Source organism: Phlebotomus argentipes, unplaced genomic scaffold, assembly GCF_947086385.1.
Source record: "Phlebotomus argentipes unplaced genomic scaffold, Phlebotomus argentipes genome assembly contig_5, whole genome shotgun sequence".
Lineage (NCBI taxonomy): Eukaryota > Metazoa > Arthropoda > Insecta > Diptera > Psychodidae > Phlebotomus > Phlebotomus argentipes.
The window spans coordinates 545,152-568,402 of NW_026776165.1; the positions used below are offsets into that span (position 1 = coordinate 545,152).

General features: G+C 39.5%; 1 protein-coding gene across 2 annotated transcripts in view; it reads left to right on the plus strand.

Annotated features, from left to right (window-relative positions):
- The first annotated feature begins 2,716 nt into the window (after positions 1-2,716).
- Positions 2,717-23,251, plus strand: part of LOC132265922 (LIM/homeobox protein Lhx9-like) — a 28,539-nt gene continuing 8,004 nt past the window's right edge. The window contains exons 1-2 of one of the 2 annotated variants that reach the window (XM_059766719.1): positions 2,717-3,133; positions 19,906-20,036. In XM_059766719.1, coding sequence (XP_059622702.1) covers positions 20,012-20,036 — 25 coding nt within the window. In that variant the 5' untranslated portion in view covers positions 2,717-3,133; positions 19,906-20,011. Of the gene's footprint in view, positions 3,134-19,846; positions 20,037-23,251 lie in introns of those variants that run through there. The other variant, XM_059766720.1, reaches the window with a different exon arrangement.

Consider the following 23,251-nt stretch of genomic DNA (forward strand, 5'->3'; position numbering starts at 1 on the left):
ACCTTCTCACCTTTTTTTACTTTCCACTTCTCTCCTTCTTGGCTAAGCAGTTTTTTTTTTTTTTTCAAGACAGAATATCTTTTCCAATTACCACTGCAGGAATGAGAGAGAGAGAGAGAGAGCGTGAAGCGAATGGGAGAGATATAAGTGGAGGTCAACTAGCAGTTTGTGAATTTCCTTTCTCCGGGTTATTCACTTGGGAGGAAATTGAAAAGGGAGATTGTGAGGTCGCGACATGTCCTCCCACCCACGTCAAAAGAGTGTGACATAGGAAATTGCTGAGTCTGTGTGTTTGATTGAAAATATAATTCACCATCGTTGCATACAAAGTGCCAGTGGGTGGGCAGGAAAAAAAGCTCAAAAACCCCATGCGTTTAAATTTACAACACACACACACGCAGAGGAAACTTCATTGGCTGACATTTTGGCAAAGTGAAGTCATCATAATCATGGATTTTTGCTGCAGAAGGCTTAATGGATGAAAGCCTCTGTGCGCGCGGAGAGGCAAAAAGGAGGCAGAGAAACACATACAATCATCATCATTATTAACTCTTGATATTGCGAATGATGGAAACAACAATAATCTAATGGATACTCCAACATCGCATAAAAATATAATGTGCTTTTGTGTATATTTCTTCTTCTCTCCTTATATTCTATTTAGCTAATGGAACGGCTTGCTTCCGTCTCCGTCTGCAGCCCCCTTTTGGCTGTCCCACCCCACGCTCACCCATCATTTCGGCTCCCCCATTTGACTTCGGCCACAGAGAAATATATACTCTCAGGCCAAGTGGCTCATGCTAACCAGGAAGACACCCGAGAGAGAGACACAGAGCGCGCTGAGACATCCTGCAATTCTGCCACATATTTTCATAAATGCTTAAAGCACACACACATACCAAATTACCAGTGGCTACAATTTCAAAAACAAGAAAAAAGGAGAAGGACAGATTCCGGGAAAGGCTTCGCCACTCTCACTTTTCCCTCCCACAGTGAAAATCAGCCTGTGAGATCGAGAGTCAGAGAGTGGAAAAATAAGAAAATTTCCCCGCAATATTGCACGAACCCTTATCACCCCTTGGGTAGTGGAGTCACAGGGTGGAAAATTGCGAGGGTGAAAGACACAATATGTACGATTCATGACAACAATGCGATATATTAAATTTTTGTGTGGCTGGGCGATAATAATAATAAAATATATAAAACAAGGGCTATTGCATGCCGCACATCCGCCCTCATTGCCACACAACCACACACACACACAGACAAAAACAGAGTAAGGAAGAAGGATGGCGTGGGGTAAATAGGGAAATATCGTCACAGGAGATGATTCAATTAAATCAGCGAATTTACATAATCACAATCCACACATTGCCAATGTGAAGGGATATTAAATCTTGAGACAGCACACGAGAGAGAAATGGGAAGGAGTTTCACCAGCACACATAAATGTGACAACAATGCACGCTGGAAGCTCAATATGTATTCACATAGTATCATTCTTTCCACCCTTTTATCCTTGTTAAGTGCAAGTCAAATAGGAAAATATTGCATTAACCTCATGATTTGTCACTCTTCTCGGGCTTTTCTCGGACAGAAGGAGAGAAGAAGCCACAGAGTTTGCAAAGGAATCAATATATATGTGAATAGGTTTAGTGACAGAGGTTGAAGATTAACTATGGATAAGGGAATAATGCAGACGAAGTAATACATGGCAATATCTGTAAAATAATTGAGGCAGACTTTCTGTAACTATTCTGCTAAAACAAACCTGTTGTGAGAAGACCAAGGAGAAGACTTTGTGCCTCAGTGAAGTAACTAACATGTTGAGTATTTCAATCCTTATTCCCCGCAATCTCTTAGCCAAGTTCTCAACTAATACATTATAGGAACTCGTGAATACGCAAGCCACGGAGGTAATATTTCACCAAATGGATTGCTACTATGTTAATTCCTTTGATTGTAGCTTAAGAATCTAATTTCTATTGGCTGTGATTCATCGTCTTTTCGTCCGTGTGAAAAAGTGCACTTTTTCACAATCTCCATCATCGACCGGAATCGTTGGTGTACAAAAAATGTACTTTCAAACCTCAGCGCGCAACGTGAAATTGCTTTCCTCAATTAATTAACAACATAAGTTCCCATATGCCACCCCATAAAGCTCCCCAGCAGCCACATTCGCCCATTACGCAAAATTCCACTGTGCTCTTCACCCAATTAAATTTTCCACTCAGGAGCTCGCTAATTGAATGTTAGAGGAATGTCAAGGACCTGAGAGTGTTGGAAAATTCAGCGCCCGGAAATATTGTCAGAGACTGTATTTGTCGATTTCATCTGTTGCTCCTGCCAAGGAGGAGAGCCAAGACAGGCAATCCACCCCTTGTGTGTGTGTAAAGTGTAATCCGCCACCCATACTCTGCGTTAAACCATTTTTGGTTGTGGTTTTTATTCTTCATCTCCCTCTCGCCACCCTCCGTGCGCAAAAAATCAACAACAATCAAAAGTAATTGTGAAAGTGTGTGTCTGCATTTTCGCAGAGTGCGAAGGAGAGCGCGCGTCCTCCGGAAAGCGCTTCCACGCTCAATGATGATGACGGTCATGCGGGCGTGCGCATTGGGGTGCAAACCCCCACTTGGATCACCCTGTGAGTCACAATCTCGACGACTGATCGAGATGCTCTGCCTGCTGAATCAGTTGGAAAGACGCGCTTCGCCGAACGTGACCGCTTTTGCTGGTGTTGCAATTTGGTTACAATTGGCTGTAACTTGTAGAGTTTCCCACTCGTTGACCCTTTCAATTCGGGCCCAACACAAGCTGATGCCCCCCAAAGATTCAAGCTCTGACGAAGCCGATTAAAAGTTTTGAGCAATAGAGCCTGTGCGACGACACAACGCGCTGTGAGGGTGTGAGAAAAGTGACGAGAAGATAGAAAAACGATTATTTTAGCGTCCCTCCCCGTCGATAAATCTCAAACTCATACCCGCTATCAATCACGTGAGTGACATCAACAATAGCGCCCAGTGAATCCAATTAGATTTATTATTGAAAACGTTTTAAGCACTGTGAATTCAATTTAATTTCGTCCAAATTGGAATTTTATATGATATAGAGGCGAATCAATTAACAAAATTAGGTAAGTGATATGTACATACGGTATATTATGTATATAGCGAAATTAAATTATTCAGCACTGCTAGAAAACAGAGGAATTGAAGCTTGCCCTCTGTGTCACAAAAACACATCTCTCAGTGTCAGAGCATTACAATTAATGACATGAGATGTTTCTTTTGATCATGTGCAGTGACATTTTTATGCAATAATTTGATTATTTACATGAAACACAGCATAATGAACATTTTATTGTTGCAATCACTAGGGGTTGTGGGGAGGGTGAGGAATCAAAGAGCTGTGCTTCATAGCAGATAAATACCCCAGAGAATGGCTTCATCACTGCCAATTTATGCAGCGTAGAATGATGGTATTGTGGACGTTTTTTGGGGGATGAAAGTGGATCTGATCCATGAACACAACCGCCAGGTTTGACAAAAAAAAATCCAAAAGCACTCATGGTAATTTGTACTCTCTGTGTAGCTTTCATATTTCGTGGGATTAAATTAAATTAAACTATGTATGATGCCAGAGATGAGTTGGAAATTAATTAATTTGGATTTAATTTAAAATTAATAAACAAAACCTATAGCTTTGTAGTACGCATAACCAAAAATGCCGGCGCAACAGGATGTTTTCCCAAATTTACATTTACCACGCGTGGGTGGGGTGCGCGGGATCATGAGTGGCGGAATGCCATAAAAACCACCCAGTCCCCCAGTCAATGGACTCCTGGCAGAGGAGAAAGAACCTCCGCTGAACATATTAAAATATAAACACACAGAGTATAATTCAATCAAATAACGCGCTGGATGGGAAAATATTTTTGGCCAGAGAAAAATAGCTCTCGCTAATTGAATTGATATTCATCAATTTTCCGCTACGAAAGTCACCCTGAGTTATCCGGAGAATTGGCAGTTAATAAAATATCAAAATTTATGTATATTGTGTAGTGTGGAATGCTCATAGTTGTGTGACATGAATTCCTGTGGAATTATATATCGTATGAAATGTTACTTACATTATCTGACAGGTAATTAAACTAATGCAATTCCATTACAATAATTTGGCTTCATTACACTTTTCCATCCCACCCGGAGGCTTCAAGCCATATAATGCTGGGGTTTTTGAAACAACAACAACAATATGCGAAGAGTGCGGAGTGTATATTCGACAAATATTCCAAAAACAACTCACATAAACAACGCCAAAGACAAAACATGTAAAATACTGTACAAATTTTACTGGATTTATGTATGCGTTGCTTGTATAGGGATTGTTTCGATGATAATTGCAATGATGGTAATATAGAAATGGAATTCTTCGAGGGTTGTTGTGAAAGTTCGTGGACTTTGCCAAGAAATTCCTTCACTTGAGTGTATTTTATCTCAAGTGAAATGCAAACTGAAGAGAATAATGTTTGCAATTTCAGTCCACAAACCTTTCTGACGACTCAGTGACATGTAATAAATTGTACCCGACACGCCTGTGCTATATATCCAACATAGTAATCAACTGAAAATGTAATATTACGTGATTTTAAGTGTCTCCGAGTTGAAGAGCCGCCAAAGATCAGCCCAACACACGACTCATTTGCAGGCACACATTTCAGCAACAATAAGACGACGAATAATAATAATAACGATATGAGGAGAGATATCAACTTTGAGCTCTATTATCCCATTACAACTTGTGCAAATGTCACTAACAGTTATTATGCTGTTGAGCTTCTAAATTTTCCAAACATCATCCCATATATTCGAGGAGTGCCATTGTGGGAGGATAGAGTGAATCTCCCCACCCCATCTCACACTCCATTGAGCCGCATTCGCCTCAAGTTCATCCCCCAACAATGGCTGGTGATAGCATAGAAATATCGCTGGAATTCACGTGGATATAGAGAATTGCTCACTTGGCAAGTTTAAACTTTTGGGATGTTTTTCTTTTTTTGGGGGAAAGAACGGTAAAGAAAATTAATGTAGAAATCTTATGCATGATCTTGAAAAGTGTCAGAAAATTTCAGAGAAATTGCAAATAATTCGTGAAAGTGTAACGAGAATTTACAACTTAATTTTAAAAATGTCAGAAACACTACTTGAAGCATTCTTCTCCTGGGTGTATTCTAGGAAATAGTGTCTCAAGAGTGTGAAGTTGATGGTATAAGAAAAAAAATACATCACGACAGAATTCGAACATCTCAGAGCGCTTTTACATACTGAAGACATTACACACATTGGCGAAACTTTGAGGTGTCGAATCACGCCGAAAAAGTATGTCTTTTGCCATTTATTTCCACCATATTGAGACACTCTTAAGATTGGAAGAAGCATACATTTGGCTGGAGGAAAAAAGCCACGTGTCGAGGGGTGGAAAATCAGAAATTCCACGCGACTGAGGGAATTGTGAGGAAAAGTCAGGAGGAAAACGGAGAAATGGGATTACACATGGCGAAGGAGAAAGTGAAGGAATAAAATGAAATTGTCACAAATTGAGATTTGTCATAATATTCCGTGGAAGACGCTAAAGAAATCCTTTTCTCTCTTTCCGTCTCTAAAACAATTTTCGGAAGTGCAGTGTATCTTAAGTGAGGGTGGCACGAGAGAGGAAAATTCAATTTTTTTCTTTCCCTCCGCTCCATGGAGGTGAAAGCGTCTCACTTTTTCCCACTTCCTCCACCACCACCACCGCATATATACAGTGTGAGTTTTTGGGGGCAGGAGACCTCCTTTTATATCCATTTTCGCACTGATCCCGCCAATTCGGAGTCTCCCAATGCTGAGTCTTCAGTATATGGAATTCTCTGGCTTTCAAAAAATCCACCCTCCTCCGCCCCAACCTCAATCTTAGCCGCCGGGAGGCGAGAGTGACTGAGTGTGTGTGTGTGTGGATGTTTTGGATGCGATGGTGGGGCTGAAGTGGGTGGAAAAGCTCTTACAATATTGACTACGGATAAAGCTCATTCCGTCTAAAAGCATCGAGTGCCTGTCTCATCTCTCATTCAGCGAAGTGGCTGGATGAGGGCGAGCCAGAGTCTTCGAATGGGGCGAAGGAGGACGAATTGGATGGATTGGAGGAATATTCAATGTGTTGATGCTTTAGAGACTGTGCCACCACTTTGCTTTTTGAATTCTCACTGAGGAGAGACCATTGTCCCATTTGCCATCCCCCCAAAAATCCTCGCAATCGCTCTTCCTCAGCACAAGTGCCATGCACTCTCTCTCCCTCTCACTCTCTCCCCCCGCTTTCACCCCCGCCCCCGCACAAACTCAATTCACATTCACCCATTTCCAAGTCCAAATAGGTTTAAGATGGGAGCTTTTGCACTCAGCCACTCTCATTTTTGGCCCACTCACTGTCCGTCTCGGCGGCGAGAAGACGCTCTGCTCTCCAGGTGAAAATCGCCACCCACGGAGATTACAGCAGACGCTGGAGGGAAATTGGATTCCGCTGGCATTCCCGCCACACGCGCCCCAACCCCGCAAACGAATACGCACGGATGGGAAAACAAATTGCATATTTCACACGCAGCCAGGGCCGAAGTCAGGAGATCGGCCAAATCCCGGAATATCGAACTTAGCATAGCAATGCACTCTAGTTATAAGAAAGTTATCCTAAAGGTTATGTATATTGCTTTCTGTCGAAAATTCCTGGGTCAAGGGGCAAATCACAAGGCGACTTTTGAGGAAACTTAATGTTCTCTAATCAAATAATTAATTATATGAGTAAAATAATCAAAAAAAGATTATTTTCCCAAGTGAAACTGAAAAATAAATCAAAATATTATCAAATACTGAATTAAATAGTCAAAAAATGAATAGTTTCTCAATAAAAAATTAAAAAAAATTATTGAAAAAAATTATTTTCCCAACTAAAATTACAAAAAATCAAAATAACCAAATATTGAAGTAAATAATATAAAAACACTGAATATTTTCTCATCATATTTTGAATAAACAAATCACAAAGAAGTTCTAAACTAAAATTACTTTAAAATCTCAATCATCAAATTCTGAATGAAATAATCAAAAAATGAATATTTTCCAAAGTAAATTTGAGAAAAAAAACACAAATTTTGAATGATATAATAAAAAAAAAAATATTTTTCAAAGTAAAATTGAAAAATAATCAAATTCTAAATAAAATATCAAATTATTCAATTATATGCAAAATTTTATTACATATATTCAGAAAATAATCAAAAAATAATCCGAATTTGTATGAAATAATCAATTTTAAATCAAATATTCAGGAAATATAATTTTAAAAAATCAGAATCTTGTACGAAATAATCAAAATTTGAGCAATAATCACAAAGTTAATGGTCTCAACTTGCGGAGTGATTTTCCCCTTTTTCCTGGTCAAGTAGCAAAAGAAATAAGATCCTCAGAGCGACGGATGAGTTGAAAATTGTATGAAAAGTCGGTTTTTCGATTTTCGATCCTTCCTAGAATTGCTATGAATCCTTTTACGATGCTCGCGATTGAATCTTCGAGCAATGCCTACAATGTGTCTCGATCAGGCTGTCGTGTGAGAATTTCCCCTCCCCTGCAAGCCATCAATTTCACCAATTAATTCAAATCAGTCTAGCCTAGTTATTACGAAAGCTGACAAGGCGTGTGAGCTTGTGAAACATTAACTGCGCTCGGCTGTTTTTTTAAGACAAAACCTCTGATTGCTGCATAATTAGTGAAGTGCATGCACAAGCAATATTCACCCCCCGGGGGAGACTACCCGCCTAGAATGCTATCCAAATATAAATTTCACTCCACTAATCCCTTTTCAATGCTGCTGTTTCACATTCTGTTAACTGCTACGTACAGATAAACAAATTTATGGCTTCACGTGTGCCACGTAATGCAGCACGAATGTGTGTTTAACAGTTTATAATTGTCTAGTTTGGTGCATGAGATTAACAATTCGTGATAACACACACACACATTTTCATATGCGGACATGCAGATCGCCGAGAGGGGTTGCGATTGTCGATGGAATCCCATTTAGAATGGCCGCACGCCACCACGAAATTCTGCACTGCCAAGCACAAAGCGAGTGGAAAGGCAGTGAAATAAAAATTTATTACACCTCATGATATCACTGAGCAGTGCGAAAAATTGGTGTATGATGGGTGTAATTAAAATCAGCGATAAAGGGTTAAAACATCGTGCGGTGAGAAGATTTGCTGATGTTTGCATCAGTTGCCAAATTTATTTCCAACAGCAAATCCACATTTGTTTGCTATCAAAGTGCACAATCAAGTGCAATTGTATTTTTTCTTTATTATGCCAGATACAGGAAGCTATAGTTGCATTTTGGCGAATTGAAAAATTCACCCTCTTACAAGAGCGCTTACTTATTAACCCTCACAAGACCGCTTGACTCAGTTGATTTTCCCTTCGCTTCTTGCCGAATCTAGAGCACACACATGGTGAAATTTGTCAGTCAGAGACACGATGTGCTGAGAAGAGAGGGATGTGTTGGTGTGAATGACTATAAGGATGCGCAGGAGGCAAGTTAGAGGTATTTAATTAAATTCCCTCCTGTGCTCTCCCACTTCGTCCTGAAATAGTAATTACACCAAATTATGCTGTGTGCAGAAAATGTGAATGTAATTAAATTCGCAATCCATTTCATCACCCACAAAATATTCCCTCTGCCTCATGAGCTTTCACGCCAGAACCTAATGATGGAGGGCACTTGTGTGTCACACTGACGAAATTATGCTACTAATAAAACATTCTGCTGGATGATAGCATGTCCTAATGGATTTTCTCGAGTCACTGGCTGTCATTTTTTTTCTGCATAGCCTAGCACAGACAGACCACTTTCTCACTCACACATCTCACAAAGTACAAGTGATAAGTGCATTACGGGCTTAATTCCGAGAGAAGCTCTCCCATTGTGTGGCAAAAAGGGGTGACTTTGTGCGCAAAAGTTTTCCTCTTTTCTCATGCATTTATTGAATTTTATAACTAATTACTATGCTAAGCGTATTTAGTTGCGAAAATCAAAATATACTGCATAATTCATAATTGGGTCTCGTTGACATTCAGCAGTGAGCATATAAATTTTAATGAAGTCAAATAAATAAGTTAGTAATTGAATTTCGGTGAATGGCATACAAATAAGAATGTACGAAAATGCCAGACCATCAATTTTGGTATATATTGGCTCCTTGGTTGATCACCAGCAAGACTGGGGCGGTAGGAAATCCCACCCCTGAAGCCCCACAAGAAGCACTGTCCATCGGTGAATTGGGAAAGAATGCACGCCAAGGAAGTCTGGGCGAAGTGTCAAATCTGTGTCCCGTGAAATTAGAAAAATTCCCTCCCAAACGGGACGATATTCAAGATTTGGCCATGTAAGGCGAAAAATACAGCTTCCTGCTGGCACCCAATTGGGTGGACCTACTGGAGCGGATCGCAATAAAATTGGCGGGGTAAGTGAGGTCATGGGGGGTGGGATTGTGCAGTGGAGAGTGAGGGACATCAGGTGCATCCTAAGCGCTTTCAATCGAAATCCATCCCAGGATTTCTCGTCACGCTTCTGCGTTTTCTAACTGCAAATCACACATTATATCCACCCTCTTCCAATACTCGGGGCGGAAATTCTCCCTTTCACAATTTCAATTCCAGGCGCACATCTTCCGCCCTACTTCACACCTTTATTTTCCACGTGACGAGAGAGAGAGAGACTTTTCACCTAAACAGACGTCATAAATTCATTTAGCACAGCTTGAAAAATCACAAGGCAGCCACACAGAAATTTTCCTAGTTCAAGACGTCACAGTGGAGCAGTGTTAGTGTCAATTATAATTGGTATAATCCGCTTTATCAAATGATTTATGGCACTCGGCGGTGGAAGCCGCCAACAACTTAGTATTATCATATTCAGTGGAGAGAGTGTGGGCGAATCTCCCCTTCATGTGGATGAAAATGCAAGGGCCACAAGATGTGTGAGGCCACAAGATTCACCAAGTATTTGGCCAGGTAAAAATAAAATCAAGATCCGACATTCTACTAAATCCCTCCCATTTCCAGAAAAGCCCAAAATAAGGAGTGTTATCAACTCTTGTTACAGAATTTCTACGAAATAAGTGTACAAATACCAAAAACCATTCAAAAAAAAAAATTCGGAATTATTTCGCAGAGAAATGCATCCCCTAAAGTGCTCTATATATAGGAAAAATAATCCAACATAAAAGTTTCTTCGTTTCGGAGATATTTAGAAAAAAGTGGTAAAAAAGCCGGCGAATTTTTTACCTACAGCTTCACAAAAGATCATTTTTGACCAACAAGGAGTGATCTAAAACACTCACAATGTTTTACAAAGTAGTAGATAATTTCAATAGCTATCATTTGAGCCTAATTTGAGGAAAATCCGTGGAAAATTGGGCGAGATATGAGCACATAAGTGCGACAAAGTGGGTGAAAATAGGGGAAAATGGAAAATAGACTCTAAAAGGAAAACTTGAGGGTCTAGGGAAAAAAGTGAGGTACCGCTGAAAAGCTGATGACTCAAGGAATCAGAAAATCCACACTTCAAAAAGGGCAGAAAAGTGTTGCACAGTGTTATTAGACCTCTTTATAATAAATTTGAGGCATTGCTTGGCTTTGGCGGATTTTATTGTGATCTTCGTTGCAGAAGATCCTTTCCGCAGGTCATTTTTTCCTCCAACAAAACAATCCTTCCAACAGGTGCAAATATTCTCAATACCAGAACTTTCTCTTCTTGAGCCTCATTAGCTCCATATTTAGGGTACATCCAATCAAGGCAATCAACTTGATTGAGGAACAATTTTTGGCAGTGTTGAAAGTGACCACAAATCGGGAAACAAGGTGAAAGGCCATATGGATTGCCCTCAGTTGGTGTGTGTGTGAATGTGCGCTTCATTATTGGAAATCGCCCAGTATGAAATGCTCACGTCTTCAATTATATATCCGCAGTCGAGAAAGTTAATTACATTTCAGAAACATTTTCTCTTTTTCCGCCAAGCTCTTCACATAATCGCCCAACACAATGTAATTCTCAGCTCTGTGTGTGTGTGTGCTGGGAGGGTGGGTTTTCGTGAAACTTTTGGGGTGCATGAGAGTGTAATATTATTAGGTACAAAGGCAAACGGATATTGTTCTCTGGCTGCTCGCTCACTCCATTTTCGGCATTAGCGCTGCTGTGTGTCTGTGCCGGATTGGGCTCTGCAGCGAGCTTCAGTTTTATTCCTTTGCACACCCCCGCGCTTTCTTCGGGACTTTTAATGGTGTGAAAGCTTTTATTAATTAAGTTTTCAGTTGATGATTTATAAACCATTATTACTTCATGACTTAATATATGGATTGTATGTACACGCTTCGGCATGAAGCGCTCTTGTCTCTCTGTAGCATCTTGGAATATTCTTGGAATTCACTATCCACTTCTGCCATTACGGACGAGAGAGTGAATACATCCCTCTCTCGGGAGGGATGTATTTAATTTGGAGAAATGAACATTATCCAATTAACAATGCTTTCCCCAAAATGGTTTTCGATGAATTTCATTTCAATTACATCTTGGGCGACAGAAGGGGAGAAACAATTTTCCACCCTGGCACAACATGAATTTTCAATAAGACTGCCTGTCTGTGTGTATGTTTGGAAATTGCATTGCACCATATCAGATGTTTTCAACTACTAAAATGTCCATATCATTCTTCCCTCTCGCCCAATTCAATTTCAGGATACAACAGATTTTCAAACAAATCTCTTAGTCCATCCATGAGCGTCATTTCGCAGAGGGGGGTGGCCAAGGGGTTCTGAAATGAACTTCCCACCACTTTCATCAGGCATTTCTCAATCTCTATATTACACGGACATTCGGAGAATTCCATCCACTCTGAGAGCAATAGGAAAACTTTTCTCCTTCGCCTCCTTTTACCACACTGTGTTTCTAACGCAAATTGATGAATCTCTTCTCTTCCATGTTCTTCTTCTCTCTCTCTCTCTTTGCAATGAAGTAAATGGACTGGAGAGGTTAGCTATTCCTAACCACATAAACTTACTAGAAGAAAGTGATTATCTCTCTGAGGCAACAAATACTGAAGCTGTGGAGAAGTGTTAACATTGTGAAATGTAGACAAACACACATAAATGGGCGGGGCGAGCTACTGGGCGGAGCTTCGAGACTATTTTTCATTTTATTCACTGAAATCTAAAGCGAAGTGTAATTAACAAAAGAAATTCTAGTAATTAAATTATTATGGCCACTAAAATATAGTGTTTGTATTATTACAAATTGTCCTAATAATCTAATTTTATTATTGAAACTCTTCTGAATATACTTTGTTCCCATGTTTGATGGCCTTTATTTCCTCAAACTCTGCAGACTTAATGATTTTGTGTCTGGTCAAAGGAAATATTTTCACTGAAGTTTTTTAAAACCTCAGCCGGAAATCAATAGGCCACATTCGTTAGTTGGCATTAAAAATATATTTTTCTATTTCCCTTGCCGGGTTAATCGCTCAGTGCATTCGACGTGAGGATTGAACCCGGGACTTCAAGTGTCATCAAGGGAGGATGCTATTGACTATGCTATGAAGCCGCTCTATGGGTAAAATACATTTCGAAAAAATTCTCACATGTAAATATTCAGCTTTTTGCTCAATTGAATGAAAGGATATCATTGAATGTCGTTTATAATACTTTTTCGAATATTTTTCAGAGAAAAAAATGTCAAACGCTCTTTCGTACAATTAACTCGGATTTTTAGCATTTAGTGGCAATATGATGGAAAATATAAACTTAATGAATGTGCATTTTTTCTGTGTAAATATACGGAGAACATTATTATTCCAATAAATTTCCATACAATGCACATGGCGCATTTAAATCCTCCCACTTTGATGGCAATTTTCAAGTATTCGGCATTCGATGTTATTAAAATCGGGAAGATATCATGTCAGCTCTCCCATCCACTTTCCTATCGGCAGAATTCATCTTTCGCAAATGGAATTCTCTTAGCCGTCCGCCCGCTGGCCCACAGCACCGAGGCTGAAAGAAGGGTCCACAATTTCTTCGCATTTCAAAGTGAAGCGTCTCTCAGGATGTGTTGCTGAGGGGTTATTGGGGAGAGTGCGAGGGCGGGGGGTGAAAATCTACCTCTACATAAAATATGCACATTATTTGATTCACTCTATATGCCACCCACTCAACCCATGATGTGCGAGGGAGAATTACACTCGTCCTATATTGGGAGTTGCATTCCCAATGTCCAGACAGCATATTCCAATTTAGTATTTGGAATCTCTGACATCGATCACATCATGCCAATTTGTTAAAAGACCCTCTCACTTCCTTCTATATTGTATGTACGTGAGAGCTGGTGCAGGAAATAAAATATGAGATAAATTGGATTGCACAGTGGACTTCAGTCAAGGAGTCGCCCTTCCTATCGCCACGGACACAAAGTCATTGTCAATAATACGAAAACAATTACCCATATATTTGCAATTGCTGATTAATCTGGAAAATTGCATTCTGACTCAGCACTTCGCGACTGACAAAGAAATCACAGTCGAAGGGCGAAAGTCTCATGGGTTAAGGCCTTATGCACACACAAGCGCAGTAAATTTATTTTATTTAATAAAATCCTCCACACACAGTGTACAAAAAACCCCATAGTTTAGAGAGATAGTGTGGGTGATCCACCAAGTGTATATCGCATTCTGGAAATTTGTGGAGTGAAGTGTCTCATCCGCCCCCGCCCCCCGGGGGTGGGAGAGAGATGCCTGGCAGTGTATGTCTCTATTGATAAATTGGAGAAGTTGAGAGCAAATGCATTGTAATGTAATGGAAAAGTTTCGTTTTATCTGATGACGATGCCATGCCACACAACTTTTTACTTTGGCATTTCGTCGTCTCCCAGTGGAACTCCCCAGCTTGCTCTCTGTCCATTTGCCCATCACACCACAGTGGAAGAAGACCCCTTTCTGTCGCTAAGAACCCTTAGAAAGACGTCTCCGTGTGTGCTGCGCAGCCCCGGCGCAATCTCCCATTGATCTCAAACCATCACCACAATTGAGCACCAAACTGAGAGAGAGAGTTCACAATGGAAATGAAAAGGAGAAAAATCGGACTAAAATTAAGTCAATTTCGTCACATATCCGATCGATATGATGAGTTAAGTATACTTAAAATCAGTCTTCAGTCTGCAAATAAGTATATATTGTTGAGTTTGGAGAATATACAGAGAAAATAAACCCTTATTTTTGCAAGCAATAACGTTGTTTAAATTGAAAATTGGTTATTAATTTTAGAAAAAGAACTTAAATATAGATCTGTGAAAAATTCATTTCCCATAAACACATAATAATTGCAAAGAGCATTGCATGATGAATGACTATCGATTCTCGTTGGTAATTTATTCAATTAAAATTGGCTTAGAAGCTGTAAAAGCATCAGTATCTATTTAACATGACTACTCCTATGAAAAATGCATCTTCGTAAGCAATCAGTTCGTGCATTATCAAATTGGACAATTGAATATACCCATTTGATCCTTTGAGTCACAGCTTCTCGGTCCTTTTTCGCTCACTTTGCGACATATTCCATGTGGAAAATTGATTACCTAGAAGTGCTGTTGTTGTTGTTGCATAGGCTGAAATTTCATCTTTTGAGGGGCCACACGTCAAATCCCTCCATGATATTGCACATAATGTGCCTCCAAAGCACATAAATGCTGAGTGGATTGAATGATGTGCGGCGATGGGGTGAGAAGTGGGCGCATGCATAAAATACCACCATACGTCTCTCCAGCGAGAATGCTTATGTTGTAGTTAATATTGCTACAGAGGGAGTGCATTAAAACGCTTATGGTGTTGTTGTTAATTAAACAGCTCTGCGGCAGAGTCTGGTGTAGTCAATAAACATAAGTAAATAAGCCCAGTGGCGCATTTGAGCGCCCATCCGACTCACAAATTCACCCCCCGAGCCCGCCATTTGCACCGGACAGCTCAGCTTCCGACCCCCCAGAGCCCCACACCGCCCGAGTCCGAGGGGCACAATTTATGCATGTCTCCGTCACAATATTAATCATCCGACAAATTGAATTATATGGCGGTGATTCAGCATGTCAATTAATTATCAAACATGATTTCATTGGGCCCTTTTTCTCCCCATTGACAACACGAGGCCAAAGCCTCCAATTCATATACGGCTGCAGCTGATGCTGAAAATGCATTTGCATTTTCTTTGACATGCAGCAGCACAAAGAGATGGTTGGACACATGATTTAACTGCAAATAAGCCCACTAATCATCATTTGATATATCAATGAGTGGTTTTATTACAAAATTCCATTGGCATATCAATTTCGCAATAATCATCTCATTGAGAATTATTGGAATTCCTGCCCTTTCATCTGCTTCTCAACCTATTCACTCTATGGCGTCTGAAATGACTCTTCGCATTTCTCCATCCACCCCTCACCCCACCCCCACCCACAGACCAGATCAGCTAGAACTGAAGGATTATTTGAGGGACTTAAAGTTCCCACATTCGGGAAGCATCATAATGTATATTTGCTCCTGTGTCGCCAGAGAGAGAGAAAAATCCTCCGCTCACAATGGAGAGAAAATGCAAGGAGTAAACTTTCGAGAGGGGGAGAGAGAGGGAGAAAAGAACTCCCAGCGGAAGATAATATTTTTCCCGGGGAAATCAAATCCTAGAGGACACTATGTCAACGCATTTCGATTGAAATAAATCCCCATTTCCATTAGTTAAATTCCCATTTCTATCCATTCTTCGCCCAAGAATGAATCCAGGCGGCAAAACCCCGTGTGAGACGGTGAACAGAATTCTTATATATATGTAGCATGTGAAAATAAACTGCCACAAATCCCGATATTATCGCAAATTGTACAGAAGAAGGAGCGCATGAAGAAATCAAACCACTTAACTCTACGCTAAATCACTTTACGATGCGGAATTGCATTTGAATAGACAGCATAGAAATTCACAAAAAGCTCTTAATTAATTCAGAATGTCAGGAAAATTGATATTTTGCTTTTCACTGCATATCATATACATTGAATTGCAAACCTTCATATGTAAAATATAGAAATGTAACACAATTTGCACAGCAAGAATACTCGAAGCTCAGTAAATTTCCTCAAAATGGACTCAAAGACAGCTTTCAAATGCTGCGCAGAAAGTTTAACTTCATCGGTAACAGAATACCGACTGGAAAATTCCTTGCATACATTATTGATTCTGGTCAAGATGGTCAATTTTTCTGTTGCTGTCTCCCAGCAATAAAATGTATTTTTAATATGTTTTTCCATTGTGCAAGGACAAGGAGAGTGTATTTCTTCCGAAATATCTCCCAGAGTCGCTGAATTATTAAGAACATGTCAAAGGTAGAAATAGTAAATTTTCTCAGTTGTGTTGTGCTTTGATATCGCATTAACTTGCAAATTGCAACGCATCTTTTGAGAAAGCTTTCATCAATTTAATGATGCAATCATCAGTGTGGCATTTTACCACTTTTCCCCATTGATTGCCATGATGTATCTGGGAATAAATGCATAAAATGCAGAAGATCTAACAATTTGCGGAGGAGGCAATTTAATGATGGGTGTAAAATCCATGAATTCATTGAATATTTATATATTTTCATCATATCTTCTAAATGTGCACAACTCGGTTGTGAAATCAGTTGCTCTTGCGACACTGTCAGTGAAATCAAATGAAGCTCATTGCAAATTTCAAATGATGATCAACTTTATATTAATGGGCAGCATTTTGTCGAGAAACTTTGCCATTTTTCTGCATCGTCGATGCGCAAATCTCACCATGAAGAATGAAATTGAGTCAATTGTTACGCGACTTCCTCACTTAACACTCCGCATTTTTCCCTTTTCTCATGAAACCAAAAATAATCCATGGAAAATTCGCACACACACATGATTACATGTGGGATAGAAAAGTAGTAAAAAAATGTTTGATTCGTAGATGGAGGAAAAAGGGCGAAGAAAGAACACTATCAAATAAATATCGCGCAGGTTGCAAAACTGTTAAATCCTGGCAGTATTTGTGATGATGAATTTGATGAAATTGATCTGGCTACAGGCAAAATCCTTGAGCAAATATTTAGCTTTGCCCCCCGCCCAATGCGGTTTTCGCCGATTGAAAATCAGCAAAATCCTCTCCTATTGACTGGGCCATGTGCCATTATGCACAGGGATCGGGTGGGACACTATATATCGAGGATTCCGCAAATTGGTGTGCGGTAAGCAATTTTAGAATTACACCCACCCCCGGAGGGACACAATTCACCCCCCAAAGGGTGCTAGCAAACTAATTCTTATCGGGGCTCTCATCGCTGCCACAGCATCGAATCATAAATTTAGATTTATCATCACCTCGCAAACACTACAACAAATTGGCTGCGTTTGTAATAAATTGCACCAGAATTCACGCAAGAGAATGCAAAATATCATAGCTTTTAACGACGCACATTGCATTGACACAATTTTCAACACAATCAGTATGATTTTTATTGTTGCAGTGGAAATTCTTAGAAAACATTGTAGAACAGTTCTGCAATATCAATTTTCAGTAAAGAAATCCATCTGCTGGGAGAAATGGTGGTAGTTTTTATTGAATTGTATTAGATTATTATTATTATTATTATTTTAAAGAACGTTGTATCATAATTTGGCTTTGAAAGTCTCCTCATTTTCTCATAAAATGTCGTATCAATAAATAAAGCAGAAACTTTGAAGTTGTCAGAAATTTACCAACACGTTTAGTGTTGAGCAAAGTCTGCTCTACTAAATAAATTGTCAATAAACATGTCATTTTGAAGTTCGTGGGTGAGCTTTCACATCCATCCCATGTTTCAATTAATGAAGTTTATTGAGAATGTAAATAGTTTGAAGAAAGCCACATTCTTACAATTAAAATTTAATTAATGCAAAGTTGCTGTCCACCCGGAAGTTCCTTTCGCACTAGAAGCACTCCTTCCGCCCAGACACTTGAGCATGGGTAGCGGCAATCTGAGGTGTTCACCAAAAGGAGGGGAACCAGAGTTGCCAAGTAGACATTTATCAACTCCCTGGCGCTGAACAGCATGTAAAGTTGTTTGGGCGTCCAGTTAGTGTGAAATTGAAAATTGGTGCTAATGACAGGCGCTTTCAATAATAATTTCGAGCACAAGTTGCAAACTCCGTCCAACGAATCCACTCCTTCACAGACTTCTCCTCTCACACTTGATCGGAACTTTTCAATATGCGAAGCACACGATATGCCGAACTTTCCGGCAAATTGCAGGGGTTTGTTGCTTTGAAGTTTCACCACACTTCTCATGCTCGCCCGAGTGGTATATCGGAAGGGGTGTGCCACCCCCCCACCCCCTGCTCAGGTGAGCCAAATTCTGTCCATCCATGCCATTTACCACATGAGTGTTTAATTAACAAATACTTCCACCGGAGCTTGCAAATCATTACCAGAGCGTATACCTTCAATGCCTGGCATTTCTGGCCACCCTCGACGTCCCGATTCACAAGTTCAGCACTTGAGCAATTGTTGTAATCAATTGCTGAGCACGTTACCTCACAATCCCATACACTTGAGAACTTCAAACGGAAATTGCGAACCGATATTGACGAGACTCAATCGGTCGAAAATCCCCATCTGGACTAATTAACTAAATTAAATCAGTCAAGTGTGAGAATTGATATTTGCACCGCCCCTTCTGGCACTTGACCCTTATTGCTGAGTCCCATTGAAAAGTGTGTTCTCACATTTAAATTTCTTCACTCACCCTTGTGACCCACTTGTCTGGGCATCGATTTTGTGCGCTGGACTTTCATCGACTTTGACAACAATCTTGCCAATAATTCACGATGCAGAGTGCACAATTGTTTCAAAGCCTGTCCTTCCACTCCTCTGAGCTTTGCTAATACAAATATCACCCATAAATTCTCTGTGCTTGCACACAAACTGCGTAAAAAGGCTCTAAAAAGTTTGCCAAACGTTTTTGGACTTATTTGTTTCATAATTTTAACAATATTTGCATTGAAGGCGATCTCTCAGATTCAATCTGTGTCGTTCAAGGCCAATACAGCAGCTGAAAAAGTTTTCCAGTCAGTTTTCTTAGGCAGATCTTGATCCCGGAGTCCCTGAATTGATACCTCAGCATACTAACTATTCAACCACAAGATTCAGTCTGGTCCCAAGACACGTGGTGCCGCGAAATGTCAGCCTTTCCGCCTCTGGATGTAAGGATCTGTGAGAAGAAAGGAAGTAAAGGGGAAAAAGGGTTGTCAGCCGAGGTGAAAATGGAACTCCCACAATCAGCATTAGGAATATTTGTCTGTCTTTTGACAGAGAGTGGAGTATGAGTGTTTTTATTATTGTACTCTCTTTGCAAAAAGAAAAAGTCTCTTTTAACCACTCTTCCTCGTGAAACTCTAAGCTCTTCTCCTTTCTATTTCATTATAATTAATTTACAATGTTATATGAGGAATAACCCTAATTGTGTTGCTATTACTATTGTAGCAAAATAAAAGAAAAAAATAAGCACTCATAAACGGAATAGCGCGCAGTTAAAGTATTCTGCACATTGAGCTGAGAGAAGAGCATATCTTCAATGGCTTTTGCCAGTGTTTGACCCAAACAGTTGGGGAGGAGATGAAATTTAATCCTCAACACCCAATTAAGGGAATATGGCTTACATTGAAAGCTCTCTACATGCTAAATCTCCCAAGTGTTTCCATAGAATTTTAATCCAATTTAAAAAGATAATCCATTCTGTGCGTCTTTTCAGTATCAAACTGGGCACTCATGGAACGCCAAGGCATCGCGGAGACGGCGTCAGCGATTCCCCTGTGAAGAACTTCAGCCTCGGAGATGTCAAGCAACTCCACACTGGCATGCACACATCAGAAAGTGTAACAGGTATAAAACAGTTTATTCTTTGCCCAGCGCCAAGGATGATGAATATGACTAGAGAGACAATTGATGAATAGGAAGGACCTCCTAACATATTGAAATTGGTTTGTTCGGAATTTCCAATCGCCTCATATTTCCTCAACACTTGATAGATTGAAGTTCAGTGGAAAAATATTCATGTGCGGCCCTATTAAAAATGTATGCATAAAAGCTCCAAATTTACGCTTCAGCGAATATTTATGATATTATCGCAAGAAGATTGTATCGTAAATCTTAATGGATCGCAGTCAATTTATTGGCAAGTGCATGAATTGAGGGAGTTAACTTCATTTTCATGTTATACACTCCGTGCGCTGGGCTTTCTCTGCGATGTAGAGGAAAAAAAAGAATTTGCATTTAAAATTCATCCAATATATCGCATTACAAACCCCACTCAGTGTTATTTCAAACAGTGTGAGCACATATGCAACATTCTTCAACCTTATTAAACATTAAATTCAATTCATTTCATCCCCACATCGCAACTAAAATCATTCACATCCTGAAGACTTTCTTCGCGCTCTCGCGCTCTCACGTATTGGCAAAGTTTCGCAACTGTGGAGCCATCATCATCGATATTGAAATAATATTTAGTGCTGCCAGCAGTGTTTGGGGTAGGAAACAAAAGATTGCCACGCACATATAGTCATTATGATTTTGGCAAGAAGAGGCAAACTTTTCCTCACACAGGATTCCTCTCTATTATTTATTGAACAATAACGTAATCTTCCTCATTCACTTCATTTGCCCCATCACACAATGGCGGGCGCTGGAAGTCTGATGAGTACTGCTAAATTTATTAATCCAGTATTAATTAAAATTGATAAGGGAGAATAATAATATGGGGTGTGTATTGTATTCTCACAGAGAGAAAGTGCACAAGATTAAACTGAAATTTCAATATGGAACTTCTTAGTGCACACAATGTGCTGAAAAAAACGTGTATTTCAGGATGCAAACACGCGGAAATTGATTCAGAAAACAAGAATTTTAAGATTTATATCTTATGAGACAATAGAAAAAAATCTTATTTATCTAAAAAGCACAAATGGAGAAAAAAATTGTCATGTTTTGCGAATGAAAAGTCGAATTTTCATTATTTACGCTGTACAATTTTTCCCCAAGAAAAATGTCTCAAAAATTGCAGTCAAATGCATAAAAACGTCTTTAAATATTTGTAGATTTTCAGAATTATCCTGAAATGTTTTTTTTTTGGACTTTAAATGAATATTTCTCATATCTTTTAATTTTTTCACTTGAAAACATTAAGAAAAAGTTCAAGTATAAGTATGAAAAGTTGATTTTTTGTATAAAATCGACTCAAAAACCATTAAAAATCGACTTTGAAAAGTAATATTTCCAGATTTTCTATTAATTTTGCCACATTTTAGTCAAAAAATTTCAATAAATACCAATAAATAATTATATTTTCACTTTAACGAACGATTTGAAGGCATTTTGAGTATTTTGAAGTAAATTTGGCAAATTTCGCAGCTGTTTTAATGCAAAATTTTGAATTCGCTTTGCTGAAAAATGGCGATTTTGAGTTTTTTTTTTATAGTTTTCGAGGCACCCGTCGAAATAGTGCTTCCAAATTCAAATTATTTTCATTTTCAACCACTTTGAGCACAATTTCTATTGCTTTTGATATATTTTGCTCACAATTGAGCTCAGAAAAGCAATGTTTTCAGCGCCTTAAATTTATATAAAACTCAAATAAAATGTATTTCATCGATCGTGGGTGTTGCTTGAAAATTCTCCTTAAATTAGTGTTTTCTAAAGCACATCGGAACCTTGAGGAAATTGTGTTTATCTAAGATCAATTATTACATGTGCTGTAAAGACAGTAGAAAGTAAGACTAACGAGATAGTTAGTTAGAGTTCTTCTGATGAACAGCCAGCCAAAGTGAATTCCTGCGAAATCAGCAGGTCTCCCAAGTTGTCGCATCAGAATTTTCACTCGTGTGATTAATGAGGAGTTGCTGGGGTGGAAAAATGACGCTTCGAAGAGTGCTTATTTACGGGTGAGATTGAAGTCGTGTTGGACCACCGCAAATGCTGTCACTCTCTCTCTCTCTCTCTTGTCGCCCTCTCAGCTCCACTGTGGCGGTGTTGGTGGTAGAAAAAAAGCGTGGGGTGGAATTCTTTGTGCGCGAGAATTTATCTCGAAATTAAATTCATCATCTACAATTTTAATTAAGTGAATGGAATTATATACAGGCAGTTACAGCTTTCACATAAGCACTGCCATGGCGGTGCTTTCCTCTCCGCCTTTTGCATTAACAATCAAGACAATGGTCTCCGAAACAGAAATACTGCGGAGATGAAAACACCCGGGATTAGGAGTGGAGAATGAAGTGAGGACCCGGAGTCTCTTCGTCTTCATATCCGGCACGAGGGGCGGGCGGTGCGAGAGAGAGAGAGTCTTGTATTTAATTAGTTATGAGGAATTCATTTATCTAATTGTCTCTATGATGGACATCTGATAGTGAAGGAAAAGAGCAAACTGTAAGTTTCAGTCGAGAGAGATGGTTTCATCTGTGAATTACACGCTTCAAGGGCTTGAGAAGGGACACTTTTTCCTTGAGACAAGAACACTCCTTCATTGGCAATCGCGCGAGATGGGAAAGTCTCGCGCGCGTAACGAGGTTTCAAAATAATTAAAAACTGTTAAAAAATTAACACTCCAGCGGTATAGATTCACCCTTGAGAGGAGCCATCTTAGAGCCATTGAAGCAAAGAGCAACACACAGTGTGTCTAAGGCGAATACATAGCACAGAGGAAAGAATAAGTATACGTAATATACGAAAAGTTACTTTATTCGCCAGTATAATTAAATTAAATTGCATTTCGTATCTGAAAGTGGAATCTTAATTAACGTAGAGTTGAGGATATTTCGTTCATTTCTAATTAACGTTTGGACTAAAAGCTCTCCCTCTGTCTCTCTCAGTCACCTTCACATGCTGTCTTCACTCTCGCCCCAGCTCTGGCATCCCCCTCCCTCGCTTAATGCCAGAGAGAGAGTGTGTATTAACTAACTACCACATCCACTGCCCCAGCGACGCTCACTTGGGATGATGAACTTGGGTCTGGGTATCGGAAAAACATGTAAAAGGATAATTAGAATTACGTTTTTATTTGATGCTTCCAGAGACTCGATGGGTGTTGTATTTGCCGTTGA